This window comes from Scyliorhinus canicula, chromosome 1, assembly GCF_902713615.1.
Source record: "Scyliorhinus canicula chromosome 1, sScyCan1.1, whole genome shotgun sequence".
Classification (NCBI taxonomy): Eukaryota; Metazoa; Chordata; class Chondrichthyes; order Carcharhiniformes; family Scyliorhinidae; genus Scyliorhinus; species Scyliorhinus canicula.
The window spans coordinates 222,390,513-222,415,391 of record NC_052146.1 but is presented as its reverse complement, the minus strand read 5'-3'; the positions used below and the strand labels follow the sequence as shown (position 1 = coordinate 222,415,391).

Sequence of the window (24,879 nt, the reverse complement as noted above, 5' to 3'; positions counted from 1 at the left end):
TCGGACAATTTTGCCCCTGGCGAGCCCCCTGCGGCGATTCTCGGCCCGCGATGGGCCGAAGTCCCGCTGTTGAGAGGCCTCTCCCACCAACGTGGTTTCAACCATGGTGGGATTGGCGGCGCGAGCGGGCCCCTGGGGGGCAATCGGACCCCACGGTGGCCAGGCCCGCGAGCAGGGCCCACCAATTGGCAGGCGGGCCAGTGCCGTGGGGGCACTCTTTTTCTTCCGCCGCCGCCACGGCCTCCACCATGGCGGAGCGGAAGAGAACCCCCCAACCGCGCATGCGCCGGTGGTGGCGGCAGCTGACGCACCGGCGCATGCGCGAACCGGCGAAGGCCTTTCGGCCAGCCCCGACGCTGTTGGCGCCGGTTTTGGCACCAGTCGGCGTGGCGCCAACAACTCCCGCGCGGACCTCGCCCCCAAAGGTGCGCAGAATTCCGCACCTTTGGGGAGGCCCGACGCGGAGTGGGACCCCCCGCCCCGCAGGGTAGGGGAGAATCCCGGCCCAGTACTGAATGGCGCTTGCCCGGGGCCTCCAAGGTGAAGGTGATAGATTCCAATGCCTTGGTTATCTGCATGTTAGAGTAAGGCTAATTGTCTCGCTCTAACTTGCATACTTGCCAAAAAGTTATACCGCCCATAATGGGCGGGATTCACATCACGCCATCTTGTGAGATCATGTTAGATCTCCCGAGGTGTGGCGAGCCGGGTAGATCTCAGGAGCGGGTCTCCTGACAGTTACTGGCCACGTTCGCCGCGGCACGCTGTTTATCGGGCACAGCGTGCCCAGTAGATCGTGCCCACTATATTTTGGCCTCAACTGCTTTCTGTGCTGGGGAATTCCATAGGCTCACCATTCTCTGGGTAAAGAAATTTCTCCTCATCTCAGCAAGCAGTCTGTCTCTATCTAGTTGTTAAGCTGTGTAACAACATTTTTTTTCAGTTCCTTGAGGCATTGATAACCGAGTCTAACAAACGTAGGGTATCATTAAGCCGAAAGTCAGGTCAGGCCAATTCCAGCAGTTGTCTACCACACCAAAGGTGCAAAGGACTACTGGATCTCTGACAGAGATTCATTGTGTTGCACATTATCTCTCTGTGTTATCTTTTATGACTGTTGCTCATGTTCATTCAATCAACTTCGGTTGAAAGGGTGCAATAGTCTCAACTTTGAACCTTTCCACAGTTTCAATCAAAGCTACAGAATAATTGCCCAACATAATACTTTAATAGAGTTCTATATTTTTTCTGTATTAATTACCCTATTTCCTGCCCATTAGTTCCACTTGGTGTTTTTTTTTCTTTGTTCATGGGATATGGGCATCACTGGCTGGGCCTGCATTTATTGCCCACCCCTGAAGGCACTTTTCTTTAAAGAGTCAACCACATTGCTGTGTGTCTGAAGTCACATGTAGGCCACACCAGGTAAGGTTGGCAGATTTCTTTCCCTAAAGGACATTAGTAAACCAGATGGGTTTTTACGACAATCGACAATGGTTTTATGGTCAACTTTTAGGCTTTTAATTCCAGATTTTATTAAGTTCAAACTTCACCATCTCCCATGGCAGGATTCAAACCTGGCCCCCAGAGCTTGACTCTGGGTCTCTGGATTACTAGCCCAGTGATAATACCACTAAACCACTGCCTCCCCACAAGCAAGCTGGCAAAACCAGCCTAATTGAACTAAGCTCATTTGAGCTTCACGTTCCCTACGGGTTACATTTGGGATCCCCCTTCAGAAAGCAGGATTGCAACTAATTGTAGTTGACTGGTATTTGATTGACCAAAAGAACCTAGGATAAAGACAACAAGACTAGGCCATTCATCCCCTTGAACCTGTTCAACCATTCACTTAGTTCTTGACACATATGTATCTTAATCCCATATATTTGCCTTGTTTCCTTGACCCTTAATATCCTTGCGTGACAAAAATCTATCAATCTCAGTTCTGGTGTTTTTAATTGACCTAACCTCAAAGGCTTTCTAGTGAAGAGAATTTCATATTTTTATTACCTTTGTGCGAAGATGTGCCTCCTGAAGTTACTGCTAAACCATCTACCTCCAACTTTTAATTGTAATGACCTTTGTACTGGACTCTCTCACTATGAAGGAAATGGTTTCTCTCCATCTTCTCTTATTAGTTCCTTTAATCATCCGAAACGCCTCCTGTAGATTACCCCGAAAGAGAATACAAGCCTGGACACTGTAACCTGATCTCATCGTTAGCCTCAGTATGATGAATCTGCTGCACCCATCCAAACCAAATATAACCTGCCTGAGGTGTGCTGCCCGAACTGACCACAGTACACTTCATGGGGTCAGAAACATTGGAAATAAAAAGTTTTTATTTTAAATTAATTTGTTTGTCTGAAATTATTGTCCTGTGTTAGTTTACAATTATCAGCTTCTCTTATATTTAACCTGAACAGGAATAATGCAATCAGTGTACAGGATCCCTTCTCGGATGTTAGTGACCCAGGTTTCCAGAAATGGGGTTCAATGACGCCGAATACACCATACCAACCGAGCATGAATATGCCTGAAATGATGGGTCGAATGTCATATGAACCTAATAAGGATCCCTTTGGTGGTATGAGGAAAGGTAGCTAATTTTCATTAAAAATTCATTTTCCAGCTTGTCTTTGACCTCGAGGACTTTCATAAACACAGCTATTGTTCTGTCCATTGCACTTCAAAAAAATAATTGCTATATATTTATATATAATATCTAAATGCTCTCATGACAATGCATCAGAGATTGAAAGAATAATATCCTCCACATTTCCACAAATCAGTATGATAGTCAAGTGAAATCAGTTGTTACTTGATCCTGTGTTAGTTGGTGAGGTGTACCCTATACAACTTAAGGTCAAAAACCACAAAGGAACTAAATTAGGCTGCTGTAGTAATCAATATTATCATGACTTTTAAAAGATAACAGTTCTGCCTGTTCTAAAACTATTCTGTGTATCAGATAACTATTTATTGTACATAGGATATATGGAGACAAATTAGCAGAACTAATTTATAATCAATTTTACATGAGCAGTGTTTTAAGTAATTTAGTATTTCTGCCATAATGAACTGTTTTTAAACTAACATTACGTATTTCACCATAGTGCCTGGAAGTAATGATCCTTTTATGCCTCCTGGAGTAATGCCTAATAGTGGGATTCAGGATCTGTACAACCGTACTCCATCAGGAGGAATGGCTAACTTGAATATGGGTCAGCGGCAGCAGTATGCTTATGGATCTGGCTATGAGAGAAGGTAAATCTTTGTGAGAATTTTTGAATCAAAATAATAATTCTATTTTGACAAGGTGAAGTATGCCAAAGCTAAGAATGAAACATCTTTTCGTTCCCCGTGTAAGCAGCAAGAATTTTTTTTATGCGTTCTCTTGATATTCACGTCATTGGCAAGACCAATATTTACTGCTTTCCCTAACTGATACGAGAACATAGTAGTGGGCTATCCTTTTGAACAGCTGCAGTCTATATGGTGAAAGTGCTCCCACAATGCTGCTGTGTAGGGATTTCCAGGATTTGGACCCAGCAATGATGAAGCAACAGCAATATATGTTCAATTCAGGATGGTGTGTATGCACCCCTTGACGAATTGTAGCTAATACATGTTGTATTCCCAGGAGACTAGTGATGGAGCAGCTGGGTGTTTGGCTAATTGATGAAGCCGACTGCTTCACCTTCAATAGTGAGCTGCATGAGTGTTGCTGCAGCTGTGTACCATCAGGCAAGTGGAGAATTTCGGCACACTCCTCATATGCCTTGTAGACGATGGAGGGAGTGTATAAAGTCAGGAGGTGGGCTGCAGAATACCTGGCCTCTCACTTGCTTTAGTAGCCAAGTCATTTTTGTGACTGCCATTCCCTGCCTTTTCTCTGTACCCCTGCACATTGTTTCTACTCAAACAATCATCTAATGCCCTCTTGAATGCCTCGATTGAACCTGCCTCCACCACACTTCCAGGCAGTGCGTTCCTAGTGACTCCAGGATGTTGCTGATGGGGCTTCAGTGATGGTAATGCCATTGAATGTAATCAGAGATGGTCACTGCCCAACACGTGTGGCTTGATTACTTGACACTTGTCACTTATAAGCTCAAGCCTGGATGTTGTCCAGGTCTTGCCACATGAGAGCATTTTATCTGAAGCAATGTGAGTCAAGCTGAAGACTTCAAATCAGCAAACAGAACGGTGCAGAAGGAGGCCATTTGGCCCATCGTGTCTGCACTGGTTGTCCATGATGACTTAGTGCCATTCCCTGCCTTTTCTCTGTACCCCTGCACATTGTTTCTATTCAAACAATCATCTAATGCCCTCTTGAATGCCTCGATTGAACCTGCCTCCACCACACTTCCAGGCAGTGCATTCCAGACCCCAACCACTCACTGTATGAAAAAGTTTTTCTCACATCACTTTGCTTCTTTTGTAAATCACTTTAAACCTGTGCCCTCTGAGATACGAGACCAGAGGAGGAAGAAGAAAAGGACCATCCATTCAGCACTTCTGGCACAAGATGGTTACAAACTCCTTTGCACTCATGCTGAGTTCCCGTGCTGGGCACGCTAGCACAATGGTTAGCACAGTTGCTTCACAGCTCCAGGGTCCCTGTTTCAATTCCCGGCTTGGGTCACTCTGTGCGGAGTTTGCACATTCTCTCCGTGTCTGCGTGGGTTTTCTCCGGGTGCTCCGGTTTCCTCCCCCAAATCCTGAAAGACGTGCAGTTAAGTAATTTGGATATTCTGAATTCTCCCTCTGTGTACCTGAACAGGCACCGGAGTGTGGCGACTAGGGGTTTTTCACAGTAACTTCATTGCGGTGTTAATGTAAGCCTACTTGTGACAATAACGATTATTAATTATTAATTAGTAAGTGCCCCTTGATGTCAACGTCAGTGGCACCTTCCATCACTTGATGATCAAGAGGGGGCTGATGGGTTAATAGTTGGTCAAGTGGATTTGTCCTGCTTTTTGTGGACAGGACATACCTAGGTAATTTTCTACGTTATCTGTTAGACGCCTGTGTTGTAGCTCTACTGGTACAGCCTGGCTAGGGATACGGCAACTTCTGTACCATAAGTTTCGGGGCTATTGCCAGAATGTTGTCAGGCCCATAACCTTTTTAGCATCAACTGGTATAAAACATAATCAAAAAGGCTAAAGGAATCCAGGCCTTTACATACTTTCTAAATGGTTAACAATTAGAAATGGTGGAGGTCCGAAGATATTTGGAGATCCCAGGTACATAGGTCATTAAAATATCATGAACAACTACAGGGTTAGGTGGATTGGCCATGCTAAATTGCCCGTAGTGTCCTAAAAAAAAAGTAAGGTTAAAGGGGGGGGGGGGGGGGGGTGTTGGGTTACGGGTATAGGGTGGATACGTGGGTTTGAGTAGGGTGATCATTGCTCGGCACAACATCGAGGGCCGAAGGGCCTGTTCTGTGCTGTACTGTTCTATGTTCTATGTTCTAAAATAATCAAAAAGACTAATGAATGCTGGCCTTTATATCTTACAAACTAGAATGCAAGGGAGAAGAAGTCATGCTTCAGCTATACAAAGCCCCCAGTCCAAAGATGTGCAGGTTAGGTGGCTTGTCCATGCTAAATTGCCCCTTCGTGTCCAAAAAGGTTGGGTGGGGTTACTGGGTTATGGGGATAGGGTGGAGGTGTGGGCTTAGGTAGGTGCTCTTTCCAAGGGACAGTGCAGACTCAATGGGCCGATTAGCCTCCTTCTGCACTGTAATTTCTATGATTCCTCCATGGTTAAAGATCGAGATGGCAGGTGAGCTTTTTCCTGTTGTTTAATTTTCCACCTCCATTTACATCTGGATGATGTAGGGCTGCAGAGGGTTGACCTGATCCCTTGGTTGTGGGCTAATTTAACTTTGTCTGTAGCATGCTGCTTTTGCTGTTTAGCCTGCATGATGATATAGCAAAGTCAGCTACTTAGTGATTCAGTCTCAAGAACACCACTTAACAGAACAGGCTAATATTTTCCATTTACTAGATTATAAAGCTTCCTGACATGAGTGAAACTTCTATTCTTTTCATGTGGATCCTCATGCACTAGGGAGTTTTGAGTGCATAAGTAAATTTAATGTATTACCTTTGTGGCTGACAGATTTTTTTAAAAATCCGTTCAAGTGGGCTGGATTTGAACCCATGTGCCTACTAAAAGAATATGTCCTAATTTCCTATATTACATAAATCCCTTCTAGTTGATTGTCTAGGGCAGTGATTGTGTTTGTCAGTGACCGTGACTGCTCTTACCTCATTTTGATGATTAGAATATATATGTTCAAGTAGTTTGGTGTCTACTCGGTTCCAGTGCCTGTTGTCAGTGTCATGACCACTGAGTTTAGGTGTTAGTTTTATTTTTCATTAGTTATCTCTTTAATTTGTTATTTTGTGCTTTATTCACCTGTCAAACTGCAAAAGTCGTTTCTCCTTCATTTTAATTTTTTCTTAGTGGCATTGCCCCAAAATATTCAATACTGTCATCCTGCAGCAAAAGATACCGCTGTCATGGACCTTTGTTGAGATATTGCTTTGAATGTGGCAGTTTCTGTAGTAAGTTAATTAGTATATGTTGCAAGGAATAAAATGCTCATGTGATCAGCTACTTCATCAAAGTGATGCAAGAAGAAACGGGGGGGGAATCCAAAAACCTACCCTAGGACTTTCCACCCTACCTACTGGTACTCCATTCCCAAATCTCATCATGCATGTCGCTTCCTGGCCCAGATTTCTTTTCTTTTCTTTTACAAATCAGTATGTCACCTCAACATCTTGCCCTGCTACCTCTGCATCCCAAAATTGAATCCACAATCTACCGTTGTTTTAAGTTCCGGCAATGACATCTGCCCAGGCCTGCTTCCCCCTCTATTTGATTAGTTCCTCAATAGCTCTTGAGCAGTACTATTGGAGATTGGCTAGTATTTCAGCATTTGTCACCATGAAGGGCAGTGATTTTCTTGATAAAGACATTAATAAGAAGTAAGAATAAGGGAGTCAATGAGAAACATGCAAAGCTTCTATGGAGGGTTTTGAGTTGTATGCCTATGTTAAAGGGACTGTATAAATGCAAACTAATGCAGTTTAGAAAGTATCAGAGGTTAGCAGAGTAAGAAAATGAGTCCGGCTGATGGAAAAAGTACTCAAGTACCTTAGAGACAGAGGGAGCCCAAGAATTGAAGGCTGAAAGTTGAACAGATTCAAATTATAAGAAGGTTTATCCGATGGAAGTGTCTTGGTTGAATGCTGATAGTATCACAAAAAACAATTTGTATTGTATTCATTGAAATAGAATTTATTTTGTAACTTATTACTTTTCACATGGACTAGTAACAGAGAATATCTGACTTGTTACCCTGTAACTAAATCGAAAGCAAGAAAAACAAAATCTCTTGTTTTCCTTCCAGGCCTGAACATGGGATGGGTCCTGAAGGCAGTATGGGACCTCCAGGAGGTCAGTCTAACATGATGCCATCAAACAGTGACCCAAGCATGTACTCCCCAAACCGCTACCCTGCACAACAAAGGTAAATTTGGTATTAATTGAACTAATTGTTAAAACATCTGTGAGATTTGAGGTGTAGTCCTCTGAGAAAGGGGCCATTTTCATTCCACTTGCCTGCCATGAACATATTGTGGATCAGCATTGTTGCTGGAGTGTCTGTTTGACCCATCCATTCTGAGGGTTTAAAATCTAAGTTTGTACAAAACTCCATTTTCACCCAGGCTAATTGTTTTAATTTGGTGATGTGTTGAAATTCTCACTGCATGCACATGCTGCTTATAACATCTCAGTGTAAATAGCTATAGGTGATCGCAAGATAAGAGTTTTGCACCTTGCTCATCATGCTAAAACATTTGGTGTAAATTGGAGGTGTTCATGCTGCATCAACAGTTAACATTAAGTTGCTTGACTGTTGATATGAATTCTCTTTATCCAAGTACGTATTTTATCTGCCAACCTTTTGGTAAGTATAAATAGTCTTTTCAATTTACAATGAAGATTAGAATTTTCATGTTTGTCTTCACTGAGCCAGAACTACCCCCTTAACTGAAATTACGAATAGCAAACTTTTGTTAAAATTATGGATGACAATTTTTGGGCTGCAATCAAATTAATTTACTTTATCAGCTAGGAATAGTATCTCTTTCCCGAGTTGAGAAGATGCAGAATTCTGTATTAAAACTTTTCTGTTACAGGCACGATCCTTATGGGCAACAATACCCAGGGCAAGGTCCCCCTTCAGGACAGGCAGCATATGGAGGTCATCAGGCTGGAATGTATCCACAGCAGCAGGTGAAGTTGTCATAATTGTACAAAGCAAAAATAAAACCATGAAGTTCATACTTAAAATAAATTAATGATTGTGAGCCATTATTACATTTCCTTCTTTATTATCTTACAGCTGCTGTGTTTTAAATATTATCAAATTTCATAATATTTACGTGTTATGAAAGCTACCTGTTCACAAAAACAACTTTTCCTAAATAAATTACCCATTAAATTTGAATGATCGTTTGCAGAATTATTATAGAGTAATTATGGCACAGAGGAGTTCAATTCAGCCCAACAAGTCCTTGCTGATTTTCAGTGGAACAATCCAGTCAGTCCCATTCCCCCATTCTACCCCCATAGCCCTGCAAGTTTATTTCCCTCAAGTACCAATCCAATTTAATTTCAAATCATTGATCACACCCTTGGTGCCAGTGAGTTGTCGGTCATTAATATTCGTTGCATAAAAAAGTTCTTCCTGACATCTTCCCAGTATCTATTGCCCAAAAACTTAGATCTGTGTTTCCTATTCCTTGCACTATTACCTAATACAGGAGGAGGCCATTTGGCCTGTCATGCCTGTACTATCTCTCTGTAAGAGCTAGTCAGCTAATCTTACTCCCCTTTTTTTCCCCCATAGCCTTGCACGATTTTTCTCTTCAGATAATTATCAAATTTCCTTTGAAAGTCATGATTGATCCTGCTGCACCACACTCTCAGGCTGCACATTCCAGATCCTAACCACTCAGTGCCTGAAAACGTTATCCTTCATGTCACCTCTGGTTCTTTTTCCACTCAATTTAAATCAATGTCCTTTGGTTCTTAAACATTTTGCCAATGGGAACAGTTTCTCTCTATCTAGTCTGCCCAGACTCCTCACTATTTTGAGCACGTCAAATACATTTCCTCTCAGCCTTCTCTTCAGTTCTCCTCAAGAGAACAGCCCAGCTTCATCAATCTATTCTCATAATTGAAGTCTCTCACTCCTGGAACAACTCTTGTTTATCTTTTTTGCATTCTCTCTATTGCCTTCACATTCTTTTTAAAGTGTGGTGACTTCATTGGAACAGGTACCGAATGAGAGCAGCTTTTCTTTATCTATCTTAACTAAACCTGTCATGATCTTGTACACCGATATTAAATTTCCTCAATACCTCCTTTGCTCACAAGAAAAAGAAGCAGGAATAGACCACATGGTCCATCAAGCCTACTCCACCATTTAGTCCGACCATTGCTGATCTTGGGCTTCAAGTCCATTTTCCACCCACGCCCCATATCCCTTAATTCTCTGAGAGACCAGAAATCTGTCTATCCCAACCTTAGAGTGTATTCAACGATGGAGCATCCACAACCTTCTGTGGTGGAGAATTCTAATGGTTCACAGCACGGTGGCACAGTGTTCAGCACTGCTGCGTCACTGCGCCAGGTACCCGAGTTCAATTCGGGCCCTTGTGACTGTGGAGTTTTCACGTTCTCCCCGTGTCTGGGTGGTTTTCCTCCAGGTGTTGCGGTTTCCTCCCACAGTCCAAAGATGTGTTGGTTAGGTAGATTGACCATGCTAAATTGCCCCTTAGTGTCCAAAGATGTGCAGGTTAGGTGGGGTTACAGGGTTGCGGGGCTAGATAGGGGAGCATGCATGGGTGGGGTGCTCTTTTGGAGGGTCGTTGCAAACTTAATGGGCTGAATGGCTTCCTTCTGCACTATGATTCACAACCCTTTGAGTGAAGTAATTTGGCCTCAACCAGTCCCCAACAATTGGCCCCTTATCCTGACACTGTGCCGGTGTTTTAGACTCTCCAACTGTGGAAAAAATCTTCCAGCATGAACCCGATCAACTCCTTTTGGATCAATGACATTACCTCTCTTTATTTTAAACTAGATTTTGTGAGTCCAATTTACTCAGCCTCTCTTCATAGGACAATCCTCTCATCATAGGGCCCAATTTAGTGAACCTTCGCTCCAAGGAAAACGATCCCACTTTCTCCAAACTGATCTTGTAGTTAAAATCCCTCCTCCTTGGAATCGTTCTTGCAAAGCTCCTCTGCACCTTTTCAAGGGCCCTCACATCCTTCCTAAAGTGTGATGACCAGAACTGGTTGCAATACTCTAGTTGAGAGCAAACAAGCTATACAAAGATTCAACATAACGTTCCTGCTTTTGTACTCGATGCCTCTAGTTATAACACCCAGTATCCCATATGCTTTGCTAACTACTTTCTCAATTTCTTTCCATCTTCCAAAATCTATATGCATGAACCCTCTAAGTACCTTAGTTCCCTTTAAGTAACAAAATGTTTCTCTTTAAAGAGGAGGGAATGTTTGCAGAAAACATTCTGCAGCACGGGGCAGCACGGTAGCATAGTGGTTAGCATCAATGCTTCACAGCTCCAGGGTCCCAGGTTCGGTTCCCGGCTGGGTCACTGTCTGTGCGGAGTCTGCACGTCCTCCCCGTGTGTGCGTGGGTTTCCTCCGGGTGTTCCGGTTTCCTCCCACAGTCCAAAGATGTGCGGGTTAGGTGGATTGGCCATGCTAAATTGCCCGTAGTTTCCTAAGAAGTAGGGTTAAGGGGGAGTTGTTGGTTTACGGGTATAGGGTGGATACGTGAGTTTGAGTAGGGTGATCATTGCTCGGCACAACATCGAGGGCCGAAGGGCCTGTTCTGTGCTGTACTGTTCTAAATCTAAATCTAAAACACTGCCTATAAAATGCCAATTTTCTCTCATGCACAAAAAAAGATTCCATTGGATCCCGTTTGTATTACATGATGTCACTGATGGATAGTTACTCCAGGTTAAGTTCTTTGAATACCATGAGGGCCATGATACCCACTTGGAAACGGCTATGGAAACAACTGAACTCAGAAGACCAGCAAATTTTCTTTGTGTTGGACAGTTATATATTGGAAATTACCACTTGTTCAATTGAACAAGCCCCCAATTACTCCCATCATCTGGATAACATAGCAATGATCAGACCCAACCTGAAACTCATATCTTTTTATCCTTATCACCTTGCTATCCATAATGGGGATGTGGCATTTTTAATCAAAAGTCCTCCCTCTAAACTTGCAGGGGCAGCACGGTAGCATTGTGGATAGCACAATCGCTTCACAGCTCCAGGGTCCCAGGTTCGATTCCGGCTTGGGTCACTGTCTGTGCGGAGTCTGCACACCCTCCCCGTGTGTGCGTGGGTTTCCTCCGGGTGCTCCGGTTTCCTCCCACAGACCAAAGATGTGCAAGTTAGGTGGATTGGACATGATAAATTGCCCTTGGTGTCCAAAATTGCCCTTAGTGTTGGGTGGGGTTACTGGGTAATGGGGATAGGGTGGAGGTGTTAACCTTGGGTCGGGATTTGCACATTCTCCCCGTGTATGCGTGGGTTTCACCCCCACAACCCAAAGATGTGCAGGTTAGGTAGATTGGCCACTCTAAATTGCCCCTTAATTGGAAAAAATAATTGGGTACTCTAAATTTTTTTTTAAAAACCTTGGGTCAGGTGCTCTTTCCAGGAGCCGGTGCAGACTCGATGGGCCGAATGGCCTCCTTCTGCACTGTAAATTCTATGATCTATGATCCCATTTGGATTTGATTGTTAACTTGGATGATGGGGTAATGGGACTGATTGGATTGCTCTACAATGAGCCAGCATGGACATGATGGGCAAAATGGCCTCCTTCTGTGCCGTAATAACTCTGACGGGCATGGACGATTTCTCTTCAGTATACAGTACGCTCTCCAATTTGACAGCAAAGAAAATAGGATGTTTATGTCTTGAATTTGAGCAACTTTGATTTGATGAGTTTTTGAACCCTTAAGCATCCTTCTGGTTGTTTTAAACTGTGACTTGCAAAGTGGCTAGTTTTCTTTGAGCTACAGGGTTCCCATTTCTATGATACTTAAGTAAATACTCTTTTTCTAAATGTGCATCGGGGTCAGAATTTAGATTTTATTTCCAGCAAACATTAGATTGTTTTGTAGGGTGCAACATTCCTTTAATGAGTAAAGTGATAGTCCTGCATTTGCCAGTATTCATCATTGTTTTTGTCTTGTCACGCAGAATTATAAACGACCCATGGATGGCATGTATGGTCCCCCACCAAAGCGCCATGAGAGTGATGTGTACAACATGCAATATGGCAATCAACAGCAGGAAATGTACAACCAATATGGAAATACTTATTCTGGACCAGACAGGAGAACAATGCAAAACCAGTATCCATTAACATACAATAGAGACAGGATGCAGGGCCCAGGTCCAATGCAGCAGCATGGAATACCACCACAAATGATAGGAGGACCAATGCAAGTGACATCCACTGAAGGACCACAGCAGGGCATATGGCAATCACGGAATGATGTACCATACCCATACCCAAATAGGCAAGGTGCTGGTGCACCTCCGCAGGCATCGCCATATGCAGGGATGAATCGCACTGATGAAATGATATTACCTGACCAGAGAATGAATCATGAAAGTCAATGGCCTTCTCATGTTAACCAGCGTCAGCCTTCATACATGTCTTCAGCTCCCACGGCTCCTATCACACGACCTTCTCAGCCATCCTATCCGAGCCACCCTTCAATGCCAAACCACATTTCCAGGGCTCCCAGTCCAGCTCCCTTTCAGCGTTCTCTAGAAAACCGAATGTCACCCAACAAGTCCCCTTACCTGTCATCCATGAAGATGCAGAAAGTTGGCCCTCCAGTTCCAGCCTCTCAGGTCGCTGTTCCACAACAACATCCACCTTCAGTCAGGCGGGAAATTACATTCCCTCCCGGTTCAGTGGAAGCATCACAACCAGTCTTAAAAGCAAGACGAAAACTTACCTCAAAAGACACTGGTAGGTAAACTGAAAACACTTGTCAGTTTGAATTAAGTTTGACTTCAGTACATATTGCCAGTACTTTTCATTGGCTCGATGTTAAAACACACTAGATATTCAATTGGTGGATTTGGAGAATTTTGCAAGTGGTATAACATTAAGTGATTTGTTTTAAGCAGGACATGCAATGAATGTTTTGTTGTCAAATCATAAAAGTTAGGAAAATGTGCCAGACTTTTTTTCTTGTTTATTCAAAGGGTAGATTCTATGTATACTGTGCACTGAAATTTCTGCTTAACACGTGGAACATAGGACTTAGGAACAGCAGTAAACCATTTGGCCCTTCAAGCCTGATCCATCATTCAATAAGGTCCTGGCTGATCTGGTTGTGGTCTCAATTCAACTCTCCTGCCTACCCCCGATAATCCTTGACTCCCTTGTCAATCAAAAATCTGTCCAATTCTGACGTAAATAAATTCAATGATCCAACCTCCACTGCTCTCTGGAGAAGATAATTACACATATTAGCAACCACCAAGAGAGAAAATTCCTTGTAATCTCAGTCTTAAGGGGGACCTCTTAAACTTAAACTATATCCCCTAGTTATAGTCTCCCCAACAAATGGGGACATCCTCCCGGGATCTACCCCACCAGTCCCCTCAGGATATTGTATGCTTCAATAAGTTCACCTCTCATTCTTCTAAATTCCAATGGGTATAAGCCCTACCTGTTCAATCTTTCTTCATCAAGTAAGCCCTTCACCCCAGGAATGTCTTAAGTGAACATTCTCTGTATTGCTTGTAATGCAAATATATATTTTTTTCAAATGAGGCCAAAACTGCATGCAGTATTCCAAATATGGCCTCACCAATGTCCTGTACAACTGCTGTAAAACTTCCCTACTTCTATATTCCATTCCCCTTGCAATAAACAACATTTGATTTGCCTTCCTAATCACTTGCTGTACCTGCAGACTAACTTTTTATGATTCATGTAGGAAGACAACCCTTCTGTATCACTGAGTTCTGCGAACTCCCTTCATTTAAAAAGTATATTTTTCGAATTTTTCCTGCCAAAGTGGACAACTTTATATTTTTCCACATAATACTCCATCATATCTGCCAAATTTTCACCTACTTATTTAACCTGTCCATTTCCCTTTGCAGACTCTCTACCTCCCCCTGACAACTTACTTTCTTACGAATCTTGACAAATGTAGCTTTCATATGTTCAGTCCCTTCCTCCAAGTCATTGATGTAGATTGTAAATAATTGAGGCCCCAGCATTGAGTCCAGTGGCACTCCACTAATTCCAGCTTGCCAACATGAAACAAGAGCCTTTTATCCCTGCTCTGTGTTTCCCGTTAGCTAATCAATCCAGTTTCCATGCTGGCAAGATATCCTCTACACACCATGTCCGTCAGTGTAGCAACTTATGAAATGTTTTTTTGGGAAATTTAAGTACACCATATCTGAAGGTTCCCCTTTATCCACCTTGTTACTTCTTCAAAAAGACTTTAATAATTAAGTTAAATATTATCTCCCTTAAACCCATGTTGACTCTGCCTGATCAAATTATGATTTTCTAAGAATCCTGCTATGACTTCCTTAATAATAGATTCGAGCAGATGTTAGACTAACTGGCCTGTAGTTTCCTGCTTTCTATCTTCTGCCTTTTTTTAATAAAGTTGTTACGTTAGCTATTTTTCAATCCACTGGAACCCTTCCAGAATCCAAGAAATTTTGCAAGATTATAACTGTCATGATATACACACAGGTATATGATGGTGCACAGACAGGCATTGATTGACACACAGGATGACCAATTAACACACAGAACACAGCAGCCAATCACCAGGCAGGACACAGCCACTATAAAGCCAGAGGGCACTCGTTTTCCCACGGTTAAAGTTTGTATGATAGTTAAGAGTTCAATAACATAGAGTTGCATTTCTTCAAGTGTTGGAAGCCTGTCTGTCTCACTGCTACAGTAAACGCAGTCCTCGCAGATCCAGCTTACCCAACACATCATGATACCAGTGAGTCATGTTAGAGTTTGACGGACCTACCTTGAGATAGTCTGCCTTTGACCAGCGATCAGCCATCCGGTAACATGGGCAGCGTCCGCCCTCCCCCACCACTCTGCATCACCAGCAACCTTGGTGCTAACTGGAAGATTTTCAAGCAGAAGTTTCAGCTGTATCTTGAAGCCACCGACCTCGGGCCGCATCGGATGCCAGGAAGGTTACTCTCTTCCTCTCTACAGCCGGGGACCACGCTATCCACATTTTAAACTCCCTCACCGTTGCTGAAGGTGAGGACAAGACCAAGTTCAAAACAGTCCTGCTGAACTTCGACAGCCACTGTGACATCGAAGTCAACAAGAGCTTTGAACGCTATGTGTTCCAGCAGAGGCTTCAGGGTAAGGATGAACCTTCTCAGTCCTTCTTAACTCATCTCTGTATCCTCGCGCAGTCCTGCAACTACGGCTCCACTTCCGACTCCATGATCCGCAACCAGATCGTTTTCGGGATCCACTCTGATCCCCTTCGCCAGCAGCTCCTTAAAGTTAAGCAGCTCACCCTTACCATCGCTATCGAGACCTGCGTCCTACATGAGCACGCTAATAACCGGTACTCCCATATCAAGGCAGCAGAGACGGCGCGGCAAGGCCCCCACGATGCGGAGGGAGTGCAGGCTGTAAAACAGCTCCAGGGCCTGAGTCTGGATGAGGGCGGCCATTTTGCACGCTTTTCCCAGGCTCCTGCGCATGCGCGCAACGACCGAGGGGACGGTGAGGCCGACGACCGAACTGCGCACATCATTCGACCGCACCGGGCATGCGCGGTGGCGCACGGAGCATCCTGACATCGGAGCCATGACGTGCAACAACTGCAGCTCCGCCCACTTAAAGCGGCAATGTCCCGCGAAATCTCGACGCTGTCTCCAGTGTGGCAAGCTTGGCCACTACGCAGCCCTGTGCAGATCTGCTCAACTGCCCAACACACAGCGATCTCAGCCGCAGCACAGGAACATCCAGTCAGTACAGCAACCCAGGAACATCCGGTCAGTACAGCAACCCATTACAGACTCCGACATGGTTCCAGATCCTGACACCGAGGACCTCACATCCCCATTCCGGGTGGGCATCATCACCAAGCATACGATGCTTTCCGCAAAAAAGGTTAAACAACTCCCAGTGATGAGCATTGATCCAGACGACGAGTGCTGTTCCACCCTTACGGTCAACAAGGCTCGCATATGCTTCAGGCTGGACACCGGCGCTTCAGCGAACCTCATTTTGAGTCTGACCTGGATGCCATCCACATCAAGCCGAGCAGTCTTCCTCTGGCCTGCCAGCTTCTCGACTACAATGGCAATGCCATTGCTGCCAGTGGCTCATGCCAGCTTGTGGTATCCCATCGTTCTTCAAAAGCTACCCTGCATTTTGAAATTGTAGGATCGAACAAAGCTTCCTTGCTCGGTGCTCAGACCTGCAAAATCTTGAATCTTGTGCAGCGGGTTCACACCATGTCGCCCGCTGAGGCAACGCCTCGCCAGATGCCAACTTCCAAACCCAATTAGAGGACATCATAGCACAATACCACAGCGTCTTCGAAGGTATGGGCACACTTCCCTACAGATACAAGATACTTCTGAAACCGAATGCCACGCCTGTGGTCCATGTACCGCGTCGGGTTCCGGCACCCCTCAACGACCGCCTCAAGCAGCAGCTGCAAGACCTCCAGGACCAGGGCGTCATTTCTAAGGTCACGGAACCCAAGGACTGGGTTAGCTCCATGGTTTGTGTCAAAAACCATCAGGGGAACTTCGCATTTGTTTCGACCCCAAAGATTTGATCCGTAACATCATGAGAGAACACTACCCTATCCCTAAGGAAGAAGAGCTCACCAGCGAAATGGCTCACGCCAAGTTTTTCACAAAGCTGGATGCCTCAAAGGGGTTTTGGCAAATACAGCTGGACACGTCCAGTTGAATGCTCTGCACATTTAACACCCCATTTGGTCATTACTGTTACAACCGGATGCCCTTGGGCATCATCTCCACCTCGGAGGTGTTTCACCAAATAATGGAGCAAATGATGGAGGGCATCGAGGGGGTGCGAGTGTACGTCGATGACATCATTGTCTGGTCCACGACTCCTCAAGAGCACATCGATCGCCTCAAACGAGTGTTCCATAGGACCCACGAGCATGGCCTCCGACTCAACAGAGCCACATGCTCGTTCGGTCAAGCAGAAATAAAGTTCCTTGGCAACCATATTTCGCAGTTCGGTGTGCAGCCAGATGCAGACAAGGTGTTGGCGATCAACGCTATGAAGACACCGGAAGACAAGAAGGCGGTCCTCTGCTACCTAAGGATGGTCAACTTCCTTGGGAAGTTTATCCCCAACCTTGCATCTCACACCACAGCTCTCCGCAATCTTGTTAAAAAAAAAACACCAACTTCCAGTGGCTCCCCGCTCATGAGCGAGAGTGGCGTGAGCTCAGGGCAAAACTCCCCAAGGCCCCAGTACTGGCGTTTTTCGACCCTGCCAAGGAGACAAAGATCTCCATGAGAGCCAGGCTGGCATTGGGGCAGTACTCCTCCAGTGGGACGAATCCTCCTCCTGGGCCCCAGTCGCATATGCATCTACAGCCATGACACCTACTGAGCAGCGTTATGCTCAAATCGAAAAAGATTGCCTGGGCCTCCTCACGGGGGGTGACAGATTCCACGATTACGTATATGGACTCCCCAAATTCACGGTCGAGATGGACCACAGGCCATTGGTTCACATCATCCAGAAAGACCTCAATGATATGACGCCACGCCTACAACGTTTCTTCCTCAAACTCTGATGCTATGATTTCGACCTGGTCTACTCCCCGGACAAGGAGCTCATTGTGGCCGACGCACTCTCTCGCTCCGTCACCACGCCGTGCGAGCAGTCGGACTTCATCTGTCAGATCGACACTCATGTGAAGTTCTGTGCATCCAACTTTCCGGCCACTGATGAAAGGGTCATACAGATTCGTCAGGAAATGGCCAGGGATCCTTTACTCCAGCGGGTCATGCGCCATCTCACGGATGGTTGGCAAAAGGGCCAGTGCCCACAGTTCTACAATATAAAAGACGATCTGGCAGTAGTCGATGGCATACTAATGAAACTGGACAGGATAGTAATCCCACAGAGTATGCGAGAGCTCGTCCTCGGCCAACTCCACGAGGGTCACCTGGGGGTCGAAAAGTGTTGCCGTCGAGCTCGAGGGGCAGTATATTGGCCTGGCATCAGTCAGGATATCGCCAACATTGTCCTCAATTGCCCAATGTGCCAACGGTTCCAGCCGGCTCAGCCGAAAGAGACTTTGCAGCCGCATGAACTGGTGTCCTCCCCATGGACCAAGGTTGGCATTGATCTCTTTCATGCAAAGGGCTGAGACTATGTCCTCCTCGTGGACTATTTTTCTAACTACCCCGAGGTGGTCAGACTGACTGACCTCACATCAGCAACAGTCACCAAGGCATACAAAGAGACCTTTGCCCGTCATGGCATTCCACTTACAGTCATGACTGATAATGGCCCGTGCTTCTTCAGTCAGGAGTGGACGGATTTTCCCCGGCAGTACAATTTTACACACGTCACTGCAAGCCCCCAGTCGAATGGGAAAGCTGAAAAGGGGGTCCACATTGTTAAAAGACTGTTGTGCAAAGCTGCTGACACGGGTTCAGGTTTTAATCTGGCGCTGCTAGCCTACAGGGCGACTCCTTTGTCCGCTGGCCTGTCCCCAGCACAGCTGTTAATGAACCGCACACTACGGACGACAGTGCCGGCTATCCACATCCCGGACCGTGACAATTTTCCGGTCCTGCAAAGAATGCAACAGTCTCGGGCCCAATGCAAGTCGGCGTATGACCCCCACGCCACAGATCTCCCTGACCTGGTCCCTGCTGACCGAGTTTGTGTTCAGCTTCCTGACGGTGGCTGGTCTGCCACAGCTGTGGTGGTCAAGCAAGTGGCCCCGAGATCATTTCTTGTTCGCATGCATGATGGCTACTTTCTTCGGCGTAATAGGCGGGCACTGCGGCTGCTTCCACGCTCGCCACCTGAACGTGATGTCCCGCCTCACCTGCTGATTCCTCAGGACGCACCCTTCCACGAGGCCACCGATCTGACAGTTATTTTACCACCCTCTACATTAGAGGCAGCTCCGCACGTTCCAGTGCAGGCGGCCCCTGACCCACCCTTGTGGCGGTCAACCAGAATTCGTCGCCCGCCACAGAGACTGAACTGATAGACTGAATGTTGCATTGCCTTGTGATCTGTTTACACATCTGTAATATTATTTTTCCCTAATTTGTTGTATGCCCTCTATCTGCACGAGACACCTTCCCATGTAAATACGTTCACGTACTTTGTATATAGTCAGGCTCCCACTCATGTAAATACGCTCACATAATTTGTACATAGCCAGGCTCCTACACACACTCGCTATTTATTTATTTTTTTAAATAATTTTTATTCAAATTTTCACATTTTCACAAAAAAGAAAACAATAACAGAAACTTCTAAGAACAACAAAAAACAGAACCCCCCCCCGCCGTAAATACAAAAGAGAAACAATAATTTAACGCCCGTCATTGGCAAAAAACAGATAGTCAACCCAAAACAAAAACAAAAAGACAACCCCCCCCCCCGGGTTGCTGCTGACCTTTAGTTTTTAACGTTCTGCCAGGAGATCTAGGAATGGTTGCCATCTCCTGAAAAACCGCTGCACTGACCCCCTTAGGGCAAATTTCACCCTCTCCAATTTAATAAACCTCGCTATATCGTTGACTCAGGCCTCCACGCTTGGGGGCCTCGCATCCTTCCACTGAAGAAGAATCCTCCATCGGGCTACTAGGGACGCAAAGGCCAGAACACCGGCCTCTTTCGCCTCCTGCACTCCCGGCTCCACTGCAACCCCAAATATTGCGAGTCCCCAGCCTGGATTGACCCTGGATCCTACCACCCTCGATACCGACCTTGCTACACTCTTCCAAAATTCCCCCAGCGCTGGGCATGCCCAGAACATGTGGACATGGTTTGCTGGGCTCCCTGAGCACCTAATACACCTGTCCTCGGTCCCAAAAAAACGGCTCATCCTTGTCCCGGTCATATGAGCCCTATGCAGTACCTTAAACTGTATGAGGCTAAGCCTCACACACGAAGAGGAGGAGTTCACCCTTTCTAGGGCATCCGCCCACGTCCCCTCCTCAATCTCCTCACCCAGCTCCTCCTCCCATTTATCTTTCAGCTCCTCCACCGAGGCCTCGTCTACCTCCTGCATCACCTGGTACACTTCCGAGATCCTCCCCTCTCCAACTCATACCCCCGAGAGCACCCTATCCTGAACCCCACACGGCGGCAGCAGAGGGAACTCCGCCACCTGCCGCCTGACAAACGCCCTTACTTGCATGTACCTAAAGGTGTTCCCCGGGGGAAGCCCAAACTTCCCCTCCAGTTCACCCAGGCTCGCAAACTTCCCGTCTATGAACAGGTCCCCTAGCCTCCTGACACCTACCCTGTGCCAAGTCAGGAACTCGCCATCAATTCTCCTCGGAGCAAACCGGTGGTTCCCCCGTATTGGGGACCCCATCGAGGCCCCCACCTCCCCCCTGTGCTGCCTCCATTGCCCCCAAATCTTGAGGGTAGCTGCCACCACCGGGCTCGTGGTATACCTCGTTGGAGGGAGCGGCAGCGGCGCCGTTGCCAGCGCTTCCAGGCTCGTACCCACACAGGATGCTATCTCCATCCTCTTCCATGCTGCCCCCTCCCCGTCCATTGCCCACTTACGCACAATCACTGCGTTGGCAGCCCAGTAATACCCACAGAGGTTGGGCAACGTCAGCCCCCCCCCCCCCCCATCCCTGCCCCGCTCCAAGAACACCCGTCTCACCCTTGGAGTCCCGTGTGCCCACACAAACCCCGTAATGCTCCTGTTAACACGCCTGAAAAAGGCATTCAGGATAAGGATGGGGAGGCACTGGAACAGGAACAGAAACCTCGGGAGCACCGTCATCTTGACTGACTGCACCCTACCCTCCAAATACAGCGGCAGCTTGTCCCACCTCTTAAACCCCTCCTCCATTTGTTCCACCAACATTGTGAGGTTTAGCTTATGCAAGGCCCCCCAGCTCCTGGCCACCTGAACCCCCAAGTACCTGAAGCTCCTCTCTGCCCTTTTCAGTGGGAGTCTCCCAATCCCCCCCCCCCCCCAACCCTGGTCTCTCGGGTGTACCACAAACAGCTCGCTTTTCCCGAAGTTCAGCTTATACCCTGAGAAATCCCCAAATTCCCGGAGAATCCCCATCACCACCGGCATTCCCCCCACCGGGTCCGCCACATACAACAATAGGTCATCCGCATAGAGCGACACTCGGTGCTCCTCCCCACGTCGGACTCACTATTTATTGACCTACACACATTTCTTTTAAAGGGGGAGATGTCATAACATACACACAAGTATATGATGGTGCACAGACTGGCATTGATTGACACACAGGATGACCAATGAGCACACAGAGCACAGCAGCCAATCACTAGACAGGACACGGCCATTATAAAGCCAGAGGGCACTAATTTTCCTGCTCTCTTGGGATGCAGCCTCTGAGACAGTCAGAGCCCGTGAGCAACAACTAGAACATCCACCATGAGGTAGTAAGATAGTCTGGTCAGGTTAGCCTCAGGTCTCCGGTCAACTCAGCATAGTGTCAACACACGGCTAAAGTATGTATGATAGTTAAGAGTTCAATAACATAGAGTTGCATTTCTTCAAGTGTTGGAAGCCTGTCTGTCTCACTGCCACAGTAAACGCAGTCCTCGCAGACCCAGCTTACCCAACACATCAATAACCAATGCATCTACCACTCTGCAGCCACTTCTTTTAAGACCCGAGATTGCAGACCATATGATCCTGGGGACTTGCCACCCTTTATAATAGCTTTCCCTTAGTGATCTGATTGATTTAAGTTCCTCCCCTCTTTGACTTTCAAGAATCTTAAAGAAGTTTTCGAAGTCTTTTACAGTGAAGATAATACCTGTTCAGCGCCTCTGCCATTTCTTTGTTTATCATTATCAATTCCCAGACTCACTCTCCTGAGCATCAACACTTGCTGTCCCATTTAAATAATTAAATATTTGTAGAAACTTTGCTCTCTGTTTTTATATTAGTAGCTAGCTTTCTCTAGTACTCTTCTTTCTCCCTCAATTTGTTTGTCATTCTTTGCTGGTTAAAATTTGACCAACCTTCTGATCTACCACTAATCTTTGCAGATTTGTAGTGTTTCTTTCAATTTCACACTATCCTGAACGTATTTATTCAGCCACAGATCATGCATTCTTCTCAAAGAGTCTTTCTTTCTTAAATCTTTGGGAGTTGTGAAATACTTTCCTTAACCCCAAATGAAATTGTCCCAACTCGCAATACTTGTGAAGTCAAACGTTTCAGCAAGATTCCCCAGAACTGACTTAGTGTGGAAAGAAATTTGTTCAAAATATCAGCTACAGTACAGGGATGAGCATTGAATAACTGACTGACCTGTTCACATACATAAACAGAAAAGTGCTGGAAATACTTCGCATATCTGGCAGCATCTGTGGGGAGAGAAACGGAGTTAATGTTTCATGTTGCATATGACTTCTTCAGACCTTTCTCATCCTGACTTTCATATGCTCTAATTGTGACTGCTCGCGTAATTTTATGTAATGGTACTTGTTTTGAAATGTATGTTTTCAGAATCCTTAGAAATTCATTGGTTGAAACAATTTAAATGCAGAATTCCACCCTTTGGTCTTTCCCTCCTTTCCACACAAGCAGCTGCTGCTTTCAAATAAACACTTAGTGCCTACACTATCTATGTTACCCTTCTCTGGCACTAGAAAGGCACTTTTATGTTTAATATATGTATCATCAGAGAATGGTCCTCGAATGAATAGCTGCAGCTTTCATTAACACTCATTTCTACTTGTTACTCATTTGTGAAAGCTAGTCAAAAAGTCTTACTTTTTAAGAAACTGCAATTGGAGTGACCCTGAAAATGTAAGTTTGCTGCAATCACCAGTTTTATATTGTCAGCAGAACCATCCTCTCATGCATGAACATTGTAATTTTAGTTCATTCAGATGGTTTCACTCATACCTCTCCATCAAGCGGCTGTGGCCTGACATCCTATGCTAGAGGATTCAGCACGTAAGACATTCAACCGGTTTCCTTTGACAGAGATATTGAACAGAGACCGTGTTTGTCTTTGCTAAAGATAAAAGTTTCAAGACAATACTCGAGAAGAACAGTAGATTTCCTGGCATCCTAGCCAATATTTCTCCTTGAATCAATGGCACTCAAAAGAGTTGATGATTCGTTTTGTGTGCTTGTGGAATATTTGTGCAAAAGTTGCTGCCACATTTGTCTGCATAATCATTGTCATTGTATTTCAAAGTAATTCATTTTATATGAAGTGATGTCAGGTTTTGAGACATAAAGGTAGTATATAAATATAAGTTTCTCAATTTGGAAGTATTGACGCCAAAAGTCACTGCAATGAATATATGAGATAGAAAATCTGAGCGTAAAAATAAGAGCACTTGCCTCCGTAGCTGTCTTTCTCTAGACATCACAAGTTAAAATTTACAAATCCTATGTTTGTGAAAAGAGGAAGAAAAAGACTGAGTGAGAATATACCTGTACTACTTATCGTTCAAGTGACTGATGCAGTTTTCTGTTTTTAGCCTTGCCACAAGACAACACCTCGTGTATATGATTGGAAACTTGGCATCTAGATTTAGTGCTCTGATATGAACTGGTATCAGAAGGTGCCTGGGGCTAGTTACTGTTTGGGAAAAGCTTTAGAATGGATTCCCTGTTAACAGTGGTTAATAATTTAGCTTTGACTGTAAGAGATCTCTGTCAGAATTAACTCTCCCTGTACCTTTTTATATCAATATATTTGCTATCTTGATATTGCACATACTTTTTGTCAGCTTTTTTTCCATTATAGATGTCTATGCCAAAATTTATAGTAATAGCACAGTCATCCCTCAAGTCTGAAGGTTGTGTGTTCAAGTCCCACTCTAAAGACTTGAACACCTAATCCAGGTCGATGCTCCAATTCGGAGCTGAAAGAGTACTGCACCGTCGGAGTTGCAGTCTTTTGGATGGGATGCTTCAACTGGGGTCCATCTGCCTCCTCAGGCATTCATAAAATATCACATGCACTATTTGAAGAAGAGAAGGCGAGTTTGTCCTCAATGCGCATCTCTGAATCATGGCTTGGTCATGTATCTCATTGTTGTATTGTAGTTCCACTCTCCAACCAATGGAAGTACTGCAACGTTGCAACTGACAGAGGGTGTAAGTTTATATGAGCGATGCTATTATAAATTTGGATATAGGAATTTATAGTGGTAATGCATAAAAATGAGGATTGAATGTATGGCTTTAAAATGGATCTGAATTACATTACTGTGCAAGACTTTATCACCTTCACAAATCAAGTGTTGATGCTGAATGTCTTTTGATATTCATGCTAAGTACTTATAATTTCAGACACTGCTTCTCCAGCCTTTTACACACATTACTACGAGTTCTGCAAGGTTTAGCTTGTGACATCAGTAAAAACAAGTTACAGCTGCTGTGTGAAATTTTGCACAGTAACTCATTTCACGATAATATCTGACACTTGAGTTCTCAAGATCATATTATGCATATAGCTG

General features: G+C 45.2%; 1 protein-coding gene across 1 annotated transcript in view; it reads left to right on the top strand.

The window, feature by feature from the left end:
- arid1b (AT rich interactive domain 1B (SWI1-like)) overlaps positions 1-24,879 on the top strand; it is a 633,019-nt gene that overhangs the window by 588,672 nt on the left and 19,468 nt on the right. Inside the window, exons 17-21 of the mRNA XM_038808360.1 lie at positions 2,430-2,602; positions 3,120-3,270; positions 7,442-7,561; positions 8,235-8,331; positions 12,363-13,146. Of these exons, the coding sequence (XP_038664288.1) occupies positions 2,430-2,602; positions 3,120-3,270; positions 7,442-7,561; positions 8,235-8,331; positions 12,363-13,146 (1,325 nt within the window). The remainder of the gene's footprint in view (positions 1-2,429; positions 2,603-3,119; positions 3,271-7,441; positions 7,562-8,234; positions 8,332-12,362; positions 13,147-24,879) is intronic.